This window comes from Arachis stenosperma, chromosome 5 (assembly GCF_014773155.1).
Source record: "Arachis stenosperma cultivar V10309 chromosome 5, arast.V10309.gnm1.PFL2, whole genome shotgun sequence".
NCBI classification, from domain to species: domain Eukaryota; kingdom Viridiplantae; phylum Streptophyta; class Magnoliopsida; order Fabales; family Fabaceae; genus Arachis; species Arachis stenosperma.
In genome coordinates, this window is record NC_080381.1 from 17374021 (window position 1) to 17395742 (window position 21722).

Sequence of the window (21722 nt, forward strand, 5' to 3'; positions counted from 1 at the left end):
GGAAACCGAAGTTAAGCATATAACTCGGGATCTCAATAGCGGAGCAAATGCCCTCTCCAAGTTGGCAAGCACTAAACCAGGGGGAATAACAGAAGCCTGATCCAGGAAACTCTCCAAGAACCATCTGTAGTAAAAGCAGAAGACAAACGAGATGTCCTTGAGGTAACTGGGCTAAACCTCGGATGGATGAATCCCTTGGTCGAATACTTAAAATTCGACATCCTCCCCAAAGAGGAAAAAGAGATTAAGAAAATCCGGAAGGAAGCACAACATTACGCTCTGGTGAAGAATATCCTTTATAAAAGAGGAATATCAACACCATTGTTGAAATGCGTACCGACCTCAAAGACAACTGAGGTATTAGAGGAGGTTCACAATGGGATCTATAAAAACCATCTCGGAGCCAGGTCACTAGCCAGGAAAGTAATCCGAGCTGGATTCTACTGGCCGACCTTGCAGAAAGATGCCATAGAATTTGTGAAAAAGTGCCGGCCATGCCAAATGCACGCAAATTTCCACGTGGTTCCCCCCGAGGAGCTAATCAGCATAACTTCTCCATGGCCCTTTGCAAAATGGGGGATGGATCTGTTAGGTCCTTTTCCACAGGCTCCAGGACAAGTCAAATACTTGATTGTGAGAATAGACTACTTCACAAAGTGGATAGAAGCAGAACCATTAGCCACCATCACAGCCCAGAGAAGTCGGAGGTTCCTCTACAAAAATATCATCACAAGGTATGGGATACCATATTCCATTACCACAGATAATGGAACCCAGTTCACTGACTCTACCTTCAGAAGCTTGGTGGCCAGTATGAAGATCAAACACCAGTTCACCTCGTTGGAACATTCACAAGCAAATGGACAAGCCGAGGCAGCCAACAAAGTCATACTGGCAGGACTAAAGAAAAGACTACAAAATACAAAAGGAGCCTGGGCTGAGGAGCTCCCACAAGTGTTATGGGCCTACCGGATGACGCCACAATCTGCCACTGGAGAAACGCCCTTCCGACTCGTCTACGGCGTAGAAACCATGATACCAGTAGAAATCAGCGAACAAAGTCCAAGGGTGATTCTCCATGATGAGATCGAAAACATACAGGGGCACAAAGAGGAGCTCGAACTGCTTCCCGAAGTCAGAGAGCAAGCCCAGATAAGAGAAGCAGCGTTGAAACAAAGGATGACTACCAGGTACAACAAAAAAGTCATTCGAAGAAGCTTCACCCCAAACGACTTGGTATTGATCAGAAACGACATTGGAGTCAACAAATCGGGGGAAGGAAAACTCGCTGCTAATTGGAAGGGACCATACAAAATTAGTGAGGTCTTAGGAAAAGGTTATTATAAGGTGACCGACCTAAACGGCACCGAGTTACCAAGGTCGTGGCATGCTTGCAACATGAAAAGGTACTATAGTTAAAAGCGAACTCTACTCCCTGATGCACTCTTTTCCCTACTTCATGATTTTTTCCCAAAAAAACAAAGGGTTTTTTCTGAAGAAAGGGTTTTTAACGAGGCATCATAGTAGAGCCTAAGGGGAATAAGTTGTTAAAAGCCCTTAGTAGCAGTAGAAAGTACCTTTCCAAATAAATAAAGATCTTTTTTAAATATCTCTCATAAAAATTCCTTCTCGTTTATTTTCTTTTCTACGAAACGCGCCGACTTAAGCTCGACAAAACGTGAAAATCCCATGAACCGACCTAGATGGTCGTCAAGATAAAACGACGAGGTACAAGTCGGTGTAAAGAGGTTATATAAGTTGATCGTAAGAAACTCGGAAACACTCTGACTCATAAGTCGAAATGAAAACCCGAGTAGAAAAGCTCGGAAACACTTCGACCCGTAAATCGAAATGAAAAACCGAGTAGAAGAAAAACGCATCGCAAAAATAACCTAAGACATAAAAGCTCAATAAACCACAAAGTTGAGTATAAAGGAATAGTGGAAAAGAGAGATCGAAAAAATCTAAGGCCAAAAGACTGTCAAGCTCATAAAGACAGACAAGCCAAAGAAAAGGTTTTTCAAAAGGTCGGAGAAATTTTCTAAAGTATCAAACAAAAATAGAAAAGCATGCACACAAAAGGTAACTTAAACCCTTATCCAAAAAAGGGTATTTCTTTGTTAAACATAAAACCCTTATCCAAAAAAGGGTATTTATAAATATTTTGTTTACGGCCTTAAAAAGCCAGAGAAAAAGTCAAGTCACCACCACCACAAACAACAATAAAGAGTTTAAAAAAGGGGGGACCCACAGGCCGGGCCCCCATATAGCCAACAAATTTTTTAACTATCACCACCGGGAGTAGTAGGATCACCACCAGAATCAGGAAGAGGAGTCAGAGCGCCATCAGGACCAGGGAGAGAGGTACCTACAGGAGTTGGAAGAGAAGTCTCGGGAGTCTCGGAAGAACTCGGAGCATTGTCTGGACGGGGAGGAGACTCTATGATTCTCTGACCCCGAGTCTTCAACTCAGACTCAGATACAAGTCGGGGAGGAGACACAATGGCCCCATTAATAACAATTTTGTCAGGGTCCAAAGGAGAGAGATCCAAATCGGGAGCAAGGACGCCGACATGCTCCTTAAAAATCCTCCAAGCCTCCTCGGCTCCCTCAGCAATAGAGTCCTCCAACTCGGCGTAAGCAGTCCGAGAATTCAACAAGTCCTTCCTCACCTCCACGAGATCCTTGAACAAGCTTGAATAACTCTCCTGCGCCTTCTTCCTCAAGCCCTCCTCCATATTGCATTGGGCTTGTAACTTGCTCCCCTTCTCCCGAAGATCATCCCTCTCCTCCCTCAATTTAGCAACCTCCTCCTTCAACTCCTTCTCATGTTTCTGATATATGAGAAGCCTTTCCTCCAACTCTTCAACCCTCGAAGTTGAACCCAGAGAGCTAAGAGGAGTCTTCTCAAAAACATCAAGAAACTTGGTGCACACCGCCGCCGCCCTGACACTCTCCTGAGCCAGAATAGTGAGGTGGTTCCGGACAGAAACATCATCCATACCTATACGGGTATGGGGATAGATGTGTTTCCGGACAAATGCAGGAGCATCCACCTTAGCCTTACCTTCAAAAGAAGAGGAAGACTCTAAAGTCTTACGCTTCTTCTTCTTTGGCTCAGGAGAAGGTCGGGGGGGGAGGGGGCGGCTGAGAAGAAGCCGAGGAGGAAATAACAATAGGCCGAGAAGGGGTCCCCAAAGTTTGAGAAGGAGGAGGAGGAAGAGAGGAGCTAGTTACCCTGGCACCGCCGGCCCTGGCGCGAGATCTTGCCCTGGCCTCCTGGACTCTCTGGTAAGATTCACTAGAATTCTTCTTCGCCATCTCTGTAAAAGCAATTATTAGTCAAAAAATTCAGACAAGTCGAAAAAACAAGATACAAGTCGGAAACAAAGTATAAAAGACAAGGGCTACCTAATTGTGCCTGGACAAAGGCCGGCGACCCCTGGAGAAATTTTTTGGTATCCAGATATGGGGCCCTCCCCCACACTTCTCGGAGGAACCCCACAATGGCTGCCTCCACCTCATCCAAGTCATCCAAACCATATTTCTCGCAGGGGGAGGCCTCCAACCAATACAGAGGAAAGCGAGGAACAGAATTTTCATCCAGGAAAAAGGGGTGGTGACCCTCTACACCTTGAACTTTGAAAAAATAATTTTTAAAGTCATGGAAGGATTCATCAAAAAGGGTGAAAACTCTCCGACCTTGTATGGCTCGGAAAGACACCCATTGCTGCTTGTTATTTAGCCCACTGAAGGGCTTGGTCATATGGAAAAGATAGAAGAAAATCCTCAAAGAGGTCGGAAAATCTAAGGCGTGGCTGATAAACTGGTAAATTTTCAGAAAACCCCAAGAATTGGGGTGAAGTTGGGTAGGAACAACTCGGTAGTGACGCAAAACAGCTATTTCAAAATCAGAAAATAGAAGAAAAACACCCAAACGGGTAATCATGCTTTCATACATGTAGAAAAAATGAGGGGCCTCCTCAGTATCCCTCCCAAAACAAACCCGGTCTTCCAGACCCGGGACCACCAATTCATACTTCGGCTCATCCTCCTCAGAAGTACAAATATGGTGATGAGTGTGAAGGTTGGTGATGAACTCGGCATCGACCAAGGGTTCCTCCCCCAAGACCATAACATCAACCCACTGAGCAAGAACTTCTACAGAAGATATTTTTTCCCTAGGGTACGATGAAAACCTACAAAGGGAAAAGAAAAAAAAAGAATCAAAAACGAGAGTTTCTAAGGGGCATGAAATCTAACAACCTATGACGTCACCTTCTCCCTCTCTAAAGAAAATAAAAGGCATGCAGAAGCACTTAATAAAAGGGAAGAAAGAACCAACCTTTGCCTGAAAAGGAGTAGAGGAAGATGAAAGCCTTCAACGAAAATATCCCACGAACAGATGAAAGGGAAAAAATTTTGAAAAATCGAAGAAACGAAACAACAAAGGAAGAGGGAAGCATTTATAAGCACGTTAGGGGCATAATGGTAAAAATGGAAGCGGTCATTAATGAATGCACCGTTACCAAGGTAATTAATACCTACGCACACCCCTAACGGACGCGACGTTTGATTAGATGTAACTGTGAAAATCAAAAGTCACAAAAATTTACGTCAGTTGCAAACAAATCACGTCGGTTCCCTCACAAGTCGGTTACGACCCCGAGTAGAATACTCGAACCCAAATCTTAAAGGAAATTGGGCTCGAGTAGGGGCACTGTTCATACCCTGGCCCAACGATAAGGCCCAGGTCCCAACAAAAGGCCCAACCCAAAAAGGTTGAGCTTCGCCTTGTACCGACCTCCTCCCTATGAAGTCGGTTCCTATCACGACTAACCCTAAAGAAGTCGGGGATGAAGATTAGCTGCAGATAACCACTCATTCAAATGAGTAACTGCCCCTAAAATCTCTCTACCCACTTCCAGGAGCCATATCTCAACCTCCCTAAGATAAAGGGACGGTTATCCACCTTAAAAGATGGAACTACTTCAGCGGTAGTTATTGGTTCACCACTATAAATACCCTGATACCCCTCAGGTATCTCTAAGTCCCAATACTCTCTAAGCCTGTTTGCACCCTTGCTGACTTAGGCATCGGAGTGTCCTTGCAGGTACCACCCCCCATTCTTCCTTACACAAGTCGGACGGGGGCTTTGGATCGCGAACTCACTTGGACGTTTCATCGTTCAGACGATTGGGCCAACTAAACTTGTCCAACCCATTAATCTCCGGTTACTCAACGTAACAGTAATATAATTAAATATCTTTAAATATAAAAGAGTATTGACAACCCAAAACAAAATATATAAAAGAATATTTTAGAAAAAATACTTAATTGTCAGACTAATTCTCAGATTATTTGAGGTCAAATAGTTAGTCAAAAAAAATTTTTTCACCTTTTTTAAGTCAACAGCTAGCAATTATCATTCATCTTTTTTAGCGGGTCATTTAGGACAAATTCCTTCTTAATATTGGGATAATATCGTCAATTCATACTTTACTACATGACAAAACAACTCTAGACAAACTGATTGTACAATGGAACATCAAAGTTCCAGTTTCGTAAATGGAACACGGGATAATTTTCCTATAGTATTTACCTACTATACCAAAAATAATGACGGCTGACTAAGAAGTAAGACTGGGTTTGGTAAAGTTTTTTTGAAGAGATACTTATGTTTTTTAAAAGTATAAGTACCTCATTTTGTACTTACAACTTTTAAAAGTTATGGGTGCTTTTAAAAGTACCTAAGAGAGCTTTTTAAAATTGGCTTGTACTTATCAAAATTAAAAAAAATCTAATATAATTTATATTTAAAATTATCATTGTTAATTATTAACACCAGATTTTATTTATTTTTCCACACATATTTTTCGCCATTATATTACCATTGAAATACTCATATATTTCTAATTTCTCAACCTAACATTCACAAATTCTAACACAATCTTCATATATTTTTTATTTTTCAACCATATCTTCACAATTTCAACCCAAATTAGGGGTGAAAAAAGGCCAAGCGGCCTGCCAGGGCCTGCAGCCTGGCCTATGTTTGACCTGGTCTGGCCTGTTATAAAATAGGTACAGGCCCAAACTCTTTTAAAAGTTTTAATACATTAATAGGCCAGACCCAAGCTTACTAATTAGTCTTATAGGCCTGTCAGGCCTGCCTGGGCTTGTTAAAATATAATTAAATATATAAATAATTATTTATTATTAATAAAATTATGAGATATTTTAAATTTATTATATTTTATTATAAATATTTTGTATATTTTAAATATGTTAAAAGTTTAAATTTTTTTATAAATATTAAATATATGACATATTACATATAACTATTTTTATTAAAAAATATTTTTTTAAATAATATTTTTATTTTTGTAAAAAAAAAAAGTTATCAGGCCTTTTAACAGGTTTCAGGCCAGGCCAAACTGAATAACAGGCCAGGCCTAGTACTTTATAAAGAGCCTATAACAGGCTGCAGGCTAGGCTCAGGCCAATCAACTGTATGACAGGCCAGGCCTGTTAAGAGCAAAGCCTGGCCTGTTTCCATCCCTACGTATTAGGTATGAACTTCTATCTATTTATATTATTTTTTGTTCGTTGTTTTTGTTCGTTGTTTTTGTATTTTTTAGTAGATGTTTGCTTTTCTCGTTCTTTAAAACGTGAAGAAAGAGATCTGATTTATGAAAACTAATCATAAAATTTTCGTACACCAACTTCATGAACATTAGTCAAAATTATAATAACATATATATACATATATAAATATAGATATATAATTTGACTTAAGATGTGTCCCATTTTCTGTGATTTGTAAGAGTGAATCAATATATATAAATGGGTAATAAAAGTATCAGTACTAACATTGAATTACATATAAATTTTATTATTGACTAATGATAACTCTATTTATATCCATATAGAGAGTAAATCAAATAAATATTTAAATTATTAGTTTCTAAAATTAAAAAAAAAATTATTCTTCATTATAAATATATTTATTATAATTTTTTTAATTTTTAAAAACTGTTTTACCAAATACAATTGTAATGCTTATACTTATTAAAAACTATTTTTAATGTAATTTTACCAAACGCAAGTGACATAACTTTTAAAACACTGTCACAAACTACTTTCCAAAAGTAAAAGCTTTACAACCACGCCTAAGAACGCTAGCCAATATAAATTAAAATTGACAAGCCTTAAACTTTTCTCAATTATGATACTAAATTTACTCGTCTACATTTAGCAACAATAAATCACTGCCATTAGGGAATAGCAATAACTTCACAATTACTTAACTTTATCAACAAATACAAGTTCGGTCATTTACCAGGCAATGTAATATAACACAGACAAACAGCAAGTATCAAAATAACAAAAAGGATCACACAATTCCTATTCATTTTTTGGAATTATCTTAGCAAATCAATATTCCCATTTCTTCAACTCCAGGCCTTCAGGGGGACTGCTCTCCACCTTCTTTGATCCTACTTCTTTCCAGTCAGTGGACAGCACTGTTCCATTTGACTCCAACTGCAAAAATAACATTGTCCAAGGAGGACAGGGATCAATGTGTTTGAAACAAAGAAATTAAGCGCAATTGATAAAAATAATGCTGATTAATTGTGAAGTTAGCATAGAATGGATTCTCACAAATGACTTGCTCATAGCTCTTCTCATGTCCTCATCTGCATTTTGGTAAATATCTCGGAACAACTTGTTCAAAGCAGCATCACCGTCTAGCTTCTCTTCTTTCTCCTGAAAGACAACCATTATTGTCAATAATTAATTTGAGTGATATGTCCCACCAAATAGACATCTATGATGTACTGAATCTTCTCCATTCTGTTTTTTAAATATCCAAATATCAATGTTTAATAGGATGCACAGAAACAGAGCTTGCATAACATGATGGTGATATTGTAAAACTTGAAACCAGAGGATAAACATTAAGAGTTTATCAAAGAAGATGGATATAGATTATTTGAGAAAGATTATTCCAAAACATGTATAGCTGGGAAACCTCTTTTTTCATCAGAGCTTCCAACTTATCCCAATCTTTTGTCCTTGGCTTTGATGATGGGTATGATGGCCTTTCAGGTTGATCTGCAGAAATACACATTGGAAGTCAGGTCACCACCAGGAAAGTCAAAGCATTTAAAAAGCTCATCTCATAAGAACAATAATATGAATGTCACACAAGTATAAACTACATTAATTAGTTTGGCTTACTTGTCAACGCATTTATTTTCTGAGGAAGCACATGCTTGCTATATTCCAGAGATGTCCAATTAAGAGCTTCAGCTTTTGCAAGGCGGATTTCAACTTTAGTTGACAACACCAGGACTCTGCACTTATCGGGTACTATCTGTTTTGTTCATATATATATAAAAAAAAAAGGACTAAATTACACAAAGATCATCAAATGATTCTGAGATTGTTATCTGTCAGAACTCAAAGTAATAAATTATGAATGAAATAAGTAAACGCATTTCAGTATTTCAAATCAAGAACCCCCAAAAAAATTGAGAGGATGGGGGTATACATTCCCTTGGTTCCTACACAACATATCCAGTGACTACATGATAATTAATCAAGCAAGCATACAAGTATACAACCACAAGGTAAATAAAATAGGATCTTCTTGTTACAGTATTGCTGGAAAATTGTGTGTATTTTAATGTGATAATTAAGAACATGGATACATTTCCAAGCACAGTGAAGTAAATTCCAGCTAACAGTAAGTTACCTTTCCGAACAATCGTTGTTGATAACGATAGGGTTCTTGTCCGGGAACAGCAATAGTAACACTCATCTGCAATGTTAAACTATATCAAGTTAGTGCATAAATTAATCAAACAAGCAACAATGAAAGGGAAAGAAGGAATTCTTCATGAACATACAATCTGTTCACCAAAGTCAACAATTACGTCGTCTGCTGGTATGCCTTTAGCAAATATCGTCACAACCACTTCTTCTGGCCTCTGGTAGTATTCATGTCTGTTCAACCATCAATCAAAAGGTTACCAAATACTTGAGGCAGCAATACCAACATGCATGGCAACGGGTCTACCTAGATATACCTCAGGAAGGATAGACATAACTAAACCAACACAAACTAAATATGAAAATTTTCACATTGTCACAGGGTGCAATAAATACCCAAAAAACTCGTGATATTGTGACTATAAGATCATCCATTATCATATTGAATTTTCTCAGTCCCTTAATCATCCATCTCAGGGAGTCCAGGGGTAAAATTAAATGAGAAGCAAGATAAAATGAGATGACAAAAACAAGTCAACTCACAGAATTAATAGCAGATCAAAAGTTGCAGTCACTTTTTCCCTACAAAATGTAACAAATTACGAGATAACAGAATTGGCAAAAGAAAAAAAGCAGTTAGAACCTGAATTTTGGCCTGGTTGTTGCAACTTCATTGATTTGGGGTACCGAACTGTCTCTTTCAGCTTCTTTAGTAGAATCTATACTTCTATCAGTCGAATGCGAACCATTACCGGCAGGAGTTGTGGGGACGCGGGGCAATAAGGTGCTAGCAAGATCATTCGATTCTTCTGCCAGAGAAAGAGAGGCCGCACAAATCGTATAAATATCAAGCTAAAATACAGAAAGAAGACAACCACAAATGCTACTACAAATGATTTGCAAACAAGAAACGAACAAGAAATCACAAGCAACAGAAACTGTGGTTGCAGACCAGTAAGGGCAAATAGGGAGCTACAATAACATGGCAAATCCAAACAATGAACAACAAACAGCAAAGTAAGAAAGAAGCAAAAAGCAAATATCGGTAAAAGCAGATATCAATGCGTTGCAAAAGAGGTAGGTAACCTGCAATGTAGCGATCACAATCTTGAATGAGCTTGGTGAATCTGGAATCGTCGGGAGCAAAAGAGGCACCGGTTTGGAGTGCTACCTTTGCAGTTTGATACTCTTCCAGCTTAATGCACGCAGTTCTGCATCAATCGTTGAAAATTAGCAACCAATTTGATGTTCGAATGATTGGAAAGAAAAATAAATAAAGGGTTTGGGAAGAAGAGGACGGCGTACCCCTTACGAAGGTAGGCCTTAGCCAGCGAAGGACTCAATTGAATGGCTTTGTTCGCATCAGAAACGGCTTCTGTTCATTGAAACGCCATGATTGTTAGTTAGTAGGGTAAACCGTAAACACAAAACAGGAATTCGTAGAGGAAGAGAGAGGAAGAGAGAGAGAGAGAGAGACCTGTGAAGTTTTGGAGCTTGATATGGGCTTGGGCTCTGTCGGCATAAAGAAGAGGGTTGCTGGGATCCAAGTTGATGGCTTCTGAGTAGCAATCGGCGGCGAGGGCAAAATCGTCATCCAAGAATGCCTCTTTGGCTTTGTTCTCAAGTTCCTTCGCCATTCTTGAGACTGCAAACTAGTAAACTACACACTTGAGGCGAGAGACTTGAGACTTGAATCTCGCCCGTTTGTGTCTTTCTGGTTTCTAGAGGCTTCTCTTCGCTCTTATTCTTGTGATTTATTTATTTATTATTAAATATTATTATTCTTGTCTTGCAGCCTCGGCCTCCTCACTCACTCAACCCGCTTCCACCCTCCTCCCCCTTCTCTAACCCTCACCGGTCTGGAGTTCACGGTTCCGCTACCAAAAATACACCTTTTTTTGGTTATAACCAAAGATAAATTAAAAACACTCTAACCCACCGCCTCTTAAATAAATACGTAGAAATTATGTCATTTAAATCCAAAAATATACCTTTCTCTACAAATATAAATAAATAAATTATCTTTATCTTTATTTTTTATCTAATCAAAATAAAATTTAATACTTTTTTGGTTACCTTTGATAGTTTGAAAGCGAGGAAAATAATATTTTTAAAATTATGATAAAATATTTTAAATTGGATGAAACAATAAGCTCTTAATAGATTATATTGAGTGATCATAATTTTTTATCAGAAATATTTGGTAACGAAAAAAAAATCAGCCAAAAATCATCATAACTTACCTTATTCGACATTTATTAATTATTGCGACAATTAATAAATGTTAAATAAAGTAAGTTCTGACTATTTTTTTGTTTCCCTAACATTATCTATTTTTTATACAGGATAAATAATTATGTACCATAAGATTTTTTTTAAATTTTCTTTTACAAATATATTAAAAATATAAGATAAAATTGAAGGTTTTTTTTAAAGAATTTTACTAGAGAACTAATGGATTATTTGTATAATGTGTATAATAGATTATTTATTTGGTCCAATATGAGTTAAAAAATAAATATTTAAATAAAATATTACTAATTTTTTAAATACAATACACTTATATTATCCAAAATAACTATCCGAATACCAAAAATAATAAAATCGAACTTTAAACTTCTATTATACACATCATACTAACTCCTTATACTTCCGCTTTTTTAAAACATCACATCCCTCCCACTTGGCCTGACCATTCATTGAGATGTTCGGGCGGGACCAACTCGTTACCTTGAACATGGTCATCAGTCCATCACTCATCAGGTCAACCAAGTTGGAAGAATCAAATTAAACTAAAATATCAAATACCACCAATTTATTGTTATATGTATGTTCCTAGTTAATTTGGCTAAAAAAAGCCTGTGCATGATATCTATATGTTTATGGTATTATAACATTGGAGTTAAACACATATATATCAATACGGAGAATGCTTCTATAAAGTCGCATAAAATGTCTTTTTGTAAAAACACATTATTATTAGACGTATTAATAAACCGATTATTTTTAAATTTTTTAACAAATTAAAATAAAATTAATTTTTTTTATAACAATAACAATAAACCTAATTTTTTTAGGAATCTAATTGTATTCTTAAATTTTTAGGAATTTAAATATCTGCAAAACAAAAAGTCAGAAATATATTTGTCTTTTTATTAAAAAATTTAAAGATATTCGATTTAAATGATATAATTTGATCGAATCAAATTGGATTTAATAATTATAATGCAGACAATTGGATTTATTATTATTGCTATAATAAACCAATTTTATTCTGATTTATTAAAAAATAAATTATTAATCGATTTAATAAAAATATCCAATAATAACTTGACACATATAAACATTAAAAAAAAAAAGACATTTTTAGTATCTTTATTAAAGTAGTTTCCTCTCGGTATATGTATCAAGTGTGATGTCACCAAATTCAGAAAACACCGTCTCACTATATAAATTTACTACAAATAAGTAGATAAAGGTAAAACATAACAGTGGACATATTTGAACATTTGTGTGAAAAATGTTACTTCAATGTGGAGTAGGCTAAACAAAATAATGAAAAAGTAGAAATGATGATAACTGAACAATAAAATAATGAAAAAAAAATAGAGGCGGAAACAATTAAAGAGAGTCTCCCAACAGATTGGAGTACAGGTAACAGGATCACGTTCACCTTTGGGCAAAATTCAATACGATAACTGTGATCCATACATAGATTTGATTATGATACGCATTACAAAAAAAAAGAGGCAGGCACCGTATGAAGTTAATTATTCACTACAAGTAGTGCAGCCACCCTATTATATATGCATCATGCATCATGCATCAGAACTTAATGGTATAATAATAATAATGCTCCTCTTTCTGCTTCTTACTATAATACTCTCCTCCAGTTCTCCTGCAAGCGCAACAAAGTCAAACATAACGGAGAGAGACCGATACAACAGAAATTAAAGAGGGAAGCGCGGAGAACAAGAATTTCAAGTGAGAAGGGGGAGCATCATTTCTCTGATCTGGTAAGTTTTATAATGCAGGCCTTCCTCTAATCATTTGTTATATGATTGACAATGAATTTTGTATCATAATGTGTATAAGATGTGTTTGGATTCTTTCTTACGTGTGTTGCTCCTTAGCATAGTCGTCAGACTTTGTTTCTAATTTATAAACTTGGGTTTGGGACACATAACTGGGCCTTCAGACATTCAAAGTTTGTTCTGAAGCATGAAATTGGAGCAGGCTATGTGACTCTTAAAGTAAAATTAAGAAAATACAAAGACCTTACGAAATTAGATTCAGTTTAATGAGATAATCAGCCGCAAATAATTATAATTTTTCAGTAAACGTGTTAGTTAACTCGACAGATAAAAAAGTCTTTTGGAAGTGTATGTAAAGATTTAAGGCTAAATTGGGTTGGTCTAGTGATTATAGCTCGTGTTGGGGTTTGAATCCTACTTTGTGCATGCAATAATCTATTGACTAGTAATAAACCTTTAAATGAAACTCAATATTACTGCAGATTAGTCTTTGACATGTCGCATTGGAGGAATATAATAAAAAATAAAAAAAGGATTTAAGATCAAATTCCGGTTTTATTACTTTTTATGTTTGTATTGTGCGTAACTGATGGATGTGTATGTTAATGTCACTTGAAATTTCAAGGACTTTTATATTACATATATATCTATCGAAGTTACATAGTCTTGTATTCGTAGTGGGCTTCCATTTGAATATTTGATGAGTTACTTGAAGTTGAATGTATTTAGTTTGCAGTTATGGGCTCACATACAGTAGAATTGTATCGTCAGAACTATTTTTGCTGATAGGATATAATGATGCGTAGACGACTCGGAAGGCCAATTTTTCAGCTTTCGTTAATTGATTCTGAATTCCTGATTTCTTGGTGCTAATTTACCGAAACGTTAGGATGCACAACTCTAGTATGTTCCATGTGTCAATGTCATTACTTCGACTTTCTAGTTTCTAGCCAAGAATGTATATGGAGGTTAAAAATATTATTTTTACGTAAAGATAAGTTACTAAAATTAATGAGCAATGCTAGGGACCAGCAACATTTGTGATTGGTAGCTATCAACTAGCCATCAATGATGATTTAATGGTGTGAGATTGGTGTGAAATTTCATCCAATGGCTCACCTTTCTTTGCTGATTACATGCTGGCTAAAATGCAATAAAATTACTGGCCCCCTAAACTTTTCTAAAATTAATTATTATATATTTATGTATAAATACATATATTATTTAATTTATTTTTAATATATATTTTATATTTTAATATATATTTTATACTAATAATTAATTTTAGTATATACCTAACATAATTAATATATATTATAGTCCGAATCATTAATCCTGAATTGCATATGGCTTGCATGTCCACGGCTATTATTATTAGGACATAAATATCAATTTCTTATAATCATAACTGGTATTTGCACATATGTTCGGTACGAGATAATATATAAAAAAAATATTAAAAAATTGGTAGAATTTGTTGGTTTTGATTAGTAGGTAGTTAATAATATTCAAAAATTTAGACTAAAAATATATAGTTGAATTATTAAATTAAAGTAATTGAACTGATGATTAAATTAGTTAAGAATGATAAATTTTATTGATCCTCAAATTTTTCTCATACAAATATATATAAAATATATTTTTTTATTTTTTAAATAAAAACATAAATAATATTTTTGTTATAAAGATTTTATAAAGTTAATTAAATTTAAAATTGAAAATAAAAATATCAACGAGTAATAATTTTATTTATTTTCAAAGTATATTAATTAATTAATAATAATATATTATTTGTGATTAAATTAAAATATTTATATTAAAATCTTATCTTTTTAAATATATTTTTTAAATAATTTAGTAGTTGAATTTGTAGATATTTTGTCATTATTTATCAATAAAATTTTCAAACCTTCTTACTCTTATATTAAAATCAATTTGAACAAGTGTAATTTAATGTGAGTTAAAATTTATCTTTGAATTACCTTCTTTATTATTATCGCAAAAAAAAAAAACTATTATGGAGAATTAATTTTGTTAAAAGCTAAAAGCTACCTAGAATTAATTATATTCTAGTATCATATTTATTTTTGAATCAAAGTACTATGACTAATATTATTATCTGATCAAACTTCTTAAATTATTTTGTTTATTCTTAAGTTAAAATAGCTGTATTTATATCTAGAAAGTAGAAACGATGTTATATTTTTTCTTATTTTTTTGTGACTATATTTTTTGTTAGTTTAAACATCTACTAAAATTATTAAAAATAAAATAAATGCACAATATTTTATCTTAACTCTTGTAGAATGAATATATACTTGATCAATAGATGCTTCACTAATAAGTTAATTATAAAAATATAACTAGAAATACAATCATCATTTTACACTCTAAATTACAAAAATAGTTATATCTCACAATGTTATTAACCCAAATAGTTCTGTATATCTAGTCTCTTGCATTTATGCCTAAATAAATGCACAAATAAAAGTATAAATTATACATACAATTTACTCTAATCAAAATAAAAAAGAAAACAAAAGAAAAAATTTGCCTATAAATAAATGTGATTATTAGTGATTGAAAAGTAAAAAAGTTATATAAAAAAAATTGTACAAATAATAGAAATGATAGCTATTAATTATACACCAATAATATTAAGATTGGTTCAGTTTAAAAATAGTCATAATAATAATAATAATAATAATAATAATATAAACACGTATTTTTTTTAACAAAAAATAGAGAGACTCAAACATACGACTTTTTAGGTAAGTATAGGGAGACTATGCCATTTGAGTTATAACTTATTTCTTTTCTATACTCACGGATTCGAATTTCTCTATTTTTGGTAAAAAAAATGTAATATAAACACATATTTGAAATAAAAAAAATAAATAATGAATATAAGATATCATAAGTGATAAGTGAATATAAAAGCAAAATGATATAAAATTGGAGCTTATGTTCTTTTTTTTATCGTGACTTTAATCTTTCGTATTGTAAGGCTAGAGTCAAATAAATAATTTTTTTAGTAAAAAAGTAGAGTCAGATTAAAAGTGAATATTTTTATTAAATTTGGAATAAATATGTGCATTGTACGTAATAAATTTTTATTGGTAATTTTTTTTATTATAAAAAAATATTCACTATTTACAAAAACTTCACCCTTCACTTTATGCCAAAATAGGTAGGTCGCAGGTATAATTGATGGTAGAGATAAGAAAAAAAAAACAAAAATAGTGATGAATTCAAAAAATTTTATTAGTGAAGGTAAAATATACATAACATGACAATAACTCTTATAAATTATATTTTATTATTATAAAAATATAATTAATCGTTAAATAATCAAAATAATAAATTAAAATATTAAAATAATAATTTAAATAATAACATATAATTTAAAATTTAATTTCTTTAAGTTTTATATTTTTTTTTCATAATTAATATAATTAAATATTTTTCTTTTTAGAGTAAATGTCCAAAATGGTCCCTCAAATTTAAATCGGTGTTCAATTCAGTCTTTTAATTTTTTAAATGACCAAATAAATCCCTAAAATTCAGAAACGTGCGTCCCCGTTAGTCCCTCCCAGAATTGCCGTCTTAACGTTGCTGATGTGGAACGTTAACTGCCATGTGGGCGTTCCAGCTGGATGCTGATGTGTGCCAAGGTTGAATTTGTTTCAAATTGGTATCTGGAACTGCGTAATATTACCCAAATTAGTCCATTGCAATTATAAAACCCTAATTTTCTTGTCTTCTTCGATTCTGCTTCTCTTCTCCGACTCTCCTTCTCTTCTGTTCGACATCTCTTCTTCGCCGTAAAATCCAAATTGATTTCTTGTCTGTGTGAGTGATGATGGGTGGTGGCGAGAAAAGCCAAAGTAGCTCAAGTAGGAACAACGCCGCAGGCAGACCTTATGGCAACAAAGGAATGCGAAATAGGGGAGGTAAGAACGGTGTTTTCTGTTATTGCGGGCTTCGAACGGTGATGAAGCACTCAACAACTGCAGAAAATCCTGGTAGACCATTTTATGGTTGTCCGAACTATGAGGTAAGGTTATGGCTGTGAAGAAAATGTTAAGATGGTTTGAGTTTGAGTTTGGATTCACCTGCATTTTTTACTTTGCAGTATGGAATTCACTGTAATTTTTTTCGCTGGGCTGATGGGTGTGAAGATCAAGTTTCTGCAGCACCCATTCCACTAGAAGTTTTGCATGAGTTAAGTTGGAGGATGACAACCTTGGAGAGTGATGTTAGGACCGTGAAGATGATGACAATGATGCTGCTGGCTTTTGTTGTTACTTTTGGTGTGTGTTTAGGCTTTAGTTTGTTGGGGTTTATATTCAACAAATGATGATAATGTTATGAAATTTTAAATTTCTTAAGTTGTATATAATGTCTTGATGAAGATGGAATGAAATGAAATGAAACACTAATTTGACATGAGTTCAACTCTTGATGCTGCACTTATTCTGCTAAAAATTGTGTTCAACTAAACCAGAAAGAGATAAATCACTACATGAACTAAACCAAAAACTTCATTAATTTAAGATAACTAATACCGAAACAAGTGTTGTTTGTGCTAAAGCACATTGTGCATAACATAGTATCACAGCCCAAAGCATCATAGGCCATAACAACATTCAAAGGCCATACATACAAGTTTGATAGGTTACATTAAAAAAAGGCAGAATTCTTTAAGCATAACATTCAGCTACAACAACATGAACTCAAAAAGCCACCACACTTTGTGCTGGTTAGACAGTTTTCCTTGGTGGGTTGGATCCTGGATTTGGAACAAATTTCAAGAAGGAGGCAAGTTTTTCAGAGGTTGCTGCACTAGCTCCCTGAATAGTCTCTCTTGAAATCTCAGTTGGATGTGGAGCAGCCGCAGCAGTAGCAGCAGTGGATGAAGTTGTCCTCTTGACAGGGAGTTTGTCTATGCGTCTCTCACATTTAGTTCTCAGATGGCCTTTCTTTGCAGTCTTTGTAGTCTTTACAGCCTATGATATCAACAACAACAATACAAGAGTCATTATATGGATTTGTTTGTTTCCAGATTTATCAATAGCAACAATATCAATAACAACAATACCTTAGTTGCAGGTTCTTGTTCAGCTCCTAGACCCCCTTCAGCAGCAACTTCTGTTTGAGTATCAATTTGTCCTCCTTCAGCCCCAACCTCACATTCTTCAGTAACCACCTCACCTTTGTTACCTTTAGAACCAGTGTCACCCTTATCTGCAGCATCTTCAACAGCCTTTGCAGTAGCTGCTAGCTCATCAGCCTTTTGTTTCTTTGATATTCTACAACTCCTTGTTGTGTGACCAACATCCCCACATGTCCCGCATGTGAATTTGCCATATTTTCTCTTCAATTTTGTTGCTGTGCGCTCTTGGCTCCCCCGAACAGGTGCCTCATGTTGATCTTTTTTTCTTGCATAATGTGATGGCCTGCCACGGGGTTTGCTCCTTACAGGAGGTAAGCAATGGAGGTATTCTGATGTTTCCCACAACTGTTGGCCTCTTACCGGGTTGATATGGTACTCATAAGTCTTGTTGTATGAGCCCATTGTTAGCCATGCATGGACATAATTCTCAGGTCTACCATTCATGACTGAAATCGCAGCTATTGCATGACGACAAGGTAACCCTACCACATAAAAAATTTGAGTAACTAAGTGTCTTGATAGGTATACTACGGTGCAATTACACAAAAAAATAAAAACAATCAAACAAAATAGTACTTACCCGATAACTGCCAAGACCTGCAGCTACATGTTTGGTTTCCCAAATCAACCACCACATTATGTGGTTCACCATGCACTTCAAACATCACTTCAGCCGCATCTCCAGACCACATTGGTGTATAGTACCTGCTGTAATGCCTTTCCTTTGCAAGTCTACTTTGTTGAATCGGAGGTAAGTATCCCATATGGCTAGAGAGTTTCAGTTTGTTCCTTGCCATACTAGTCATGGCATACCTCCTAACCTCCTCCAGTAAAGTCAAGACGGGCTTACATCTGTATGGTTTGGTGGCAGCGTTGAACACCTCACACATGTTGTTGCAGACATTGTCAACCTTTGGAAAGTCCTTGTAGTGAGCCCTGGTCCATGCCTGCCTAGGAAACTTGTCTAAATATGCCCACGCCTTCTCATTCACCCTCTTTATAGACTGCATATGTCCGTTGAATTCCTGGACAGTCATGGCTCTAACACACTTCCAAAGCAAACTCTTCAAGTGTGAGTCCTTCCATTGTTTCTGAAAGTTTTGCCAAAGGTGCCACGCACAGAAGCGGTGATGCGCACCTGGCATAACTTCACGCAATGCTGGAATTAAACCCTACAAGATAACAAAGTAGTCACCTAAAAACCTGAGCAAATAACAGATTCTTAATTTTTACCAGATATATAATAATAAATTGAAAAACAGCTTCTATTTTGAACTTATGCGCTTAAGGATTCTTAAATTCTGCAATTGCCATAACAATAGTATATAGGTTACCATATACTGAAATTTTTAAATTCTTAAATTCTGCAATTCTCCAAAATAGTCCTTCAAATTTGGTTCATTAATCCAAAATGGTCCTTCAAATAATTTATCGTGCATCTAATTAAAGCATATAGGTTAGGTTACCTTCTACATATCAGAGATGAAGCACCAACCATGCTCTGTCTGATCTCCAATGTCTTCCTGCAAGAGCTCCAAGAACCACTTCCAGTTGTCTTTGTTCTCAATATGAACAATTGCCCATGCAATTGGATACACATGATTGTTCGCATCCTGACCCATGGCGCACAACAGCCATCCTCCATAATAGGTCTTCAAAAAAGCCCCATCAAGTCCTATCAAGGGTCTGCAGCCACCCACAAAACCTTTCTTGCATCCATGCAAACACACATAAAACCTTTCGAAGACACCTTCTCCGTTAGGCAATGGACTAACACCTAACTTGACACTTGAGCCCGGATTAGACCTCAACAGCTCCTCCGCATAATCTCTGAGTTTAGCATACTCAGCAGCTTCATCACCCCTCACTATTTTCCTTGCATCACCCAAAGCTCTTGTAATTGTAGTCCTAGACAGTTGTATTCCAGTTTTTGCTTTAAAGTAATTAAAGACCTCACTGTGTCTAAAAGCTGGGAGCTTCCTAATCTTCTTAACAAGTATGTCAGTTACCCAAGACCTAGTTGCACATCTATTCTTGAAAGTTCTCTCACATGTATGATCATCATTAAAGGTCTTAATCTGCCAACATCCATTCGGTTTGCTATAAGAACAAAACACCATCCAGGGACAATCTTCATTCTTGCATACCACCCTACATCTAGTAGTATCATTTTTCTTGTACCTTACACCCCTACCCTCTTGCAATGTATAATTTCTAACCCCTTTCTTAAAGGCATCCCTAGTGGTAAACTCCATACCTAGCTCTAATCTCACATGTCCAAACTTGGCAGCATCATTGAAGATGGGATTCGCAGCTGGGTCTGCTTCATCTTCAGAGTCTGGTGGAGTCTTCAGTTCATCAGACTTCCAGCTATCATCAGAGAAAGACACTGCCATACAAATTTATACATTACATCACCAACAGAAACAGAATAAAATCAATACATATGCACATTAATTATAATATGCGGTACATACATTGCAAGTTTTCTTCGTTCTCATCATCATCTACCTCCTTTTCATAATCAGATGCATCCATTGATGGGGGACGAGAAGTATCTTCATCATTAACAACCTTTTTCTTGCCTTTGTCTTTGTCACTAGCAGTCTTCCTTTTTCTCCTATCACTGCTAGGACTAACATCATCATTGTTGTCACCGCTTGAGTCGAGAGAGTCAAGTGGCATGTGTGGCTTGTATAAACTGTCCTCTGCAGACTCATAAGAATCAGATGAGCTATCAACATTCAACTGAACTGGCTCCTTGCTTGCTTGTTTTCTCCAGCCTTGTGATCTTGTGATATACCTTCTAGGCATTTTGGTAGACGTGTTGAATTTAAAGTTAATAGGCTTGGATTGTTTCTTTGATGCGCTGTTTTTTTTTTTTAATTTGTGCATTCTTGGTTGAAGGAGTGGGTTGAGACCAAACTTTTTGAGACACAGGTTTGGATGTAATGGGATTTGGTTGGGATAGAGATTTAGGGGACTTCGCCTGTGAACATGATTTGTCGCCATTAAAATTATTGGCAGTTGAACTTCGTGTACTGGGCTTTGAGGGAGTGGGCTGGGGGGCAATGGGCTGGGGGGCAGTGGGTTGGGGAGCAACGGGCTGTATCACACCGGGCTGGGAGGCAGTGGGTTGGGGGGGAATGGGCTTCGGAGCAACGGGCTGTGTCACAGTGGGATGGGGGGCAGTGGCTTGGGGGGCAGTGGCTTGGGAAGCAGTGGCTTGGGGGGCAGTGGAGATGGGGCAGTGGGTAGTGGACAGTGGACTTGGTGCAGTGGATTTCAGTTCAACTGGGATAAAGGTAACTGGTTCTTCAAGTTGACTTAATATTGTGCTGGTTTTCTTCACAGATTCAACACCTTCTACTATATCTTCTTCCATGCCTTCCATTCCGACCTTCTGGCCTTTAGCACCATCCTCCTCAGACAAATTCATTACATCAATTATCTCAGGAATCGAAGTTCCGTGCTCAAAATAGATGTGGATGACGTTGTTATTCTCAGGGCAGTGCTTGATCATATCAACAAGGTCCTGGTCCACTTTCAATCTCCTAAGACCAAATTCCAACACATGTTTAGGCTCCAGATACCAACATGCTTCAGCCTTATCATACCCCAACTCTTTATAATAACCTGTTACCGCAAACACGTCAAGATAGTCTTCATCAACTCCAACCCATTCATCATACAAGTCAGAAGTGTAGATAAAATTTCCCCTAGGATCTGTCTCA

At 35.8% G+C, this 21722-nt stretch overlaps 3 protein-coding genes across 4 annotated transcripts; 1 reads left to right on the forward strand and 2 right to left on the reverse strand.

The window, feature by feature from the left end:
• Nucleotides 1–7201: 7201 nt before the first annotated feature.
• LOC130983203 (protein SGT1 homolog B-like) lies at nucleotides 7202–10667 on the reverse strand. Of its 2 annotated transcripts, none has more exons than XM_057907398.1 (10): nucleotides 10256–10667; nucleotides 10084–10153; nucleotides 9865–9989; nucleotides 9422–9584; nucleotides 8916–9012; nucleotides 8762–8827; nucleotides 8245–8380; nucleotides 8036–8118; nucleotides 7666–7770; nucleotides 7202–7545 (listed from the first exon to the last, which is right to left on the reverse strand). In XM_057907398.1, exons 1-10 carry the CDS (start codon nucleotides 10413–10415, stop codon nucleotides 7438–7440), a joined length of 1113 nt encoding a protein of 370 aa, XP_057763381.1. In that variant the 5' UTR covers nucleotides 10416–10667; the 3' UTR covers nucleotides 7202–7437. The 2 variants fall into 2 exon arrangements, with proteins under 2 accessions (XP_057763381.1, XP_057763380.1); XM_057907397.1 differs by having other exon boundaries at nucleotides 9422–9587; nucleotides 10256–10665.
• Nucleotides 10668–16674: 6007 nt separating this feature from the next.
• Nucleotides 16675–17172, forward strand: LOC130980489 (uncharacterized). Its single transcript, XM_057904160.1, has 2 exons — nucleotides 16675–16869; nucleotides 16948–17172. The coding sequence occupies exons 1-2, from the start codon at nucleotides 16675–16677 to the stop codon at nucleotides 17170–17172; spliced, it is 420 nt and encodes a 139-aa protein (XP_057760143.1).
• Nucleotides 17173–19457: 2285 nt separating this feature from the next.
• Nucleotides 19458–20802, reverse strand: LOC130980490 (uncharacterized). The gene is made up of 2 exons (XM_057904161.1): nucleotides 20466–20802; nucleotides 19458–20377 (listed from the first exon to the last, which is right to left on the reverse strand). The coding sequence occupies exons 1-2, from the start codon at nucleotides 20800–20802 to the stop codon at nucleotides 19458–19460; spliced, it is 1257 nt and encodes a 418-aa protein (XP_057760144.1).
• Between the last annotated feature and the right edge of the window lie 920 nt (nucleotides 20803–21722).

Coding starts and splice junctions, on each gene's coding strand:
- LOC130983203 (XM_057907397.1), bottom strand. CDS start 10,415: ATGGCGAAGGAACTTGAGAACAAAGCCAAAGAGGCATTCTTGGATGAC. Junction 8,381..8,761: donor AACAACGATTGTTCGGAAAG/GTAACTTACTGT, acceptor TGAACAAAACAG/ATAGTACCCGATAAGTGCAG. Junction 8,119..8,244: donor GAAAATAAATGCGTTGACAA/GTAAGCCAAACT, acceptor GTATTTCTGCAG/ATCAACCTGAAAGGCCATCA.
- LOC130980489 (XM_057904160.1), top strand. CDS start 16,675: ATGGGTGGTGGCGAGAAAAGCCAAAGTAGCTCAAGTAGGAACAACGCC. Junction 16,870..16,947: donor ATGGTTGTCCGAACTATGAG/GTAAGGTTATGG, acceptor TTTACTTTGCAG/TATGGAATTCACTGTAATTT.
- LOC130980490 (XM_057904161.1), bottom strand. CDS start 20,802: ATGCCTAGAAGGTATATCACAAGATCACAAGGCTGGAGAAAACAAGCA. Junction 20,378..20,465: donor GAACGAAGAAAACTTGCAAT/GTATGTACCGCA, acceptor TTTGTATGGCAG/TGTCTTTCTCTGATGATAGC.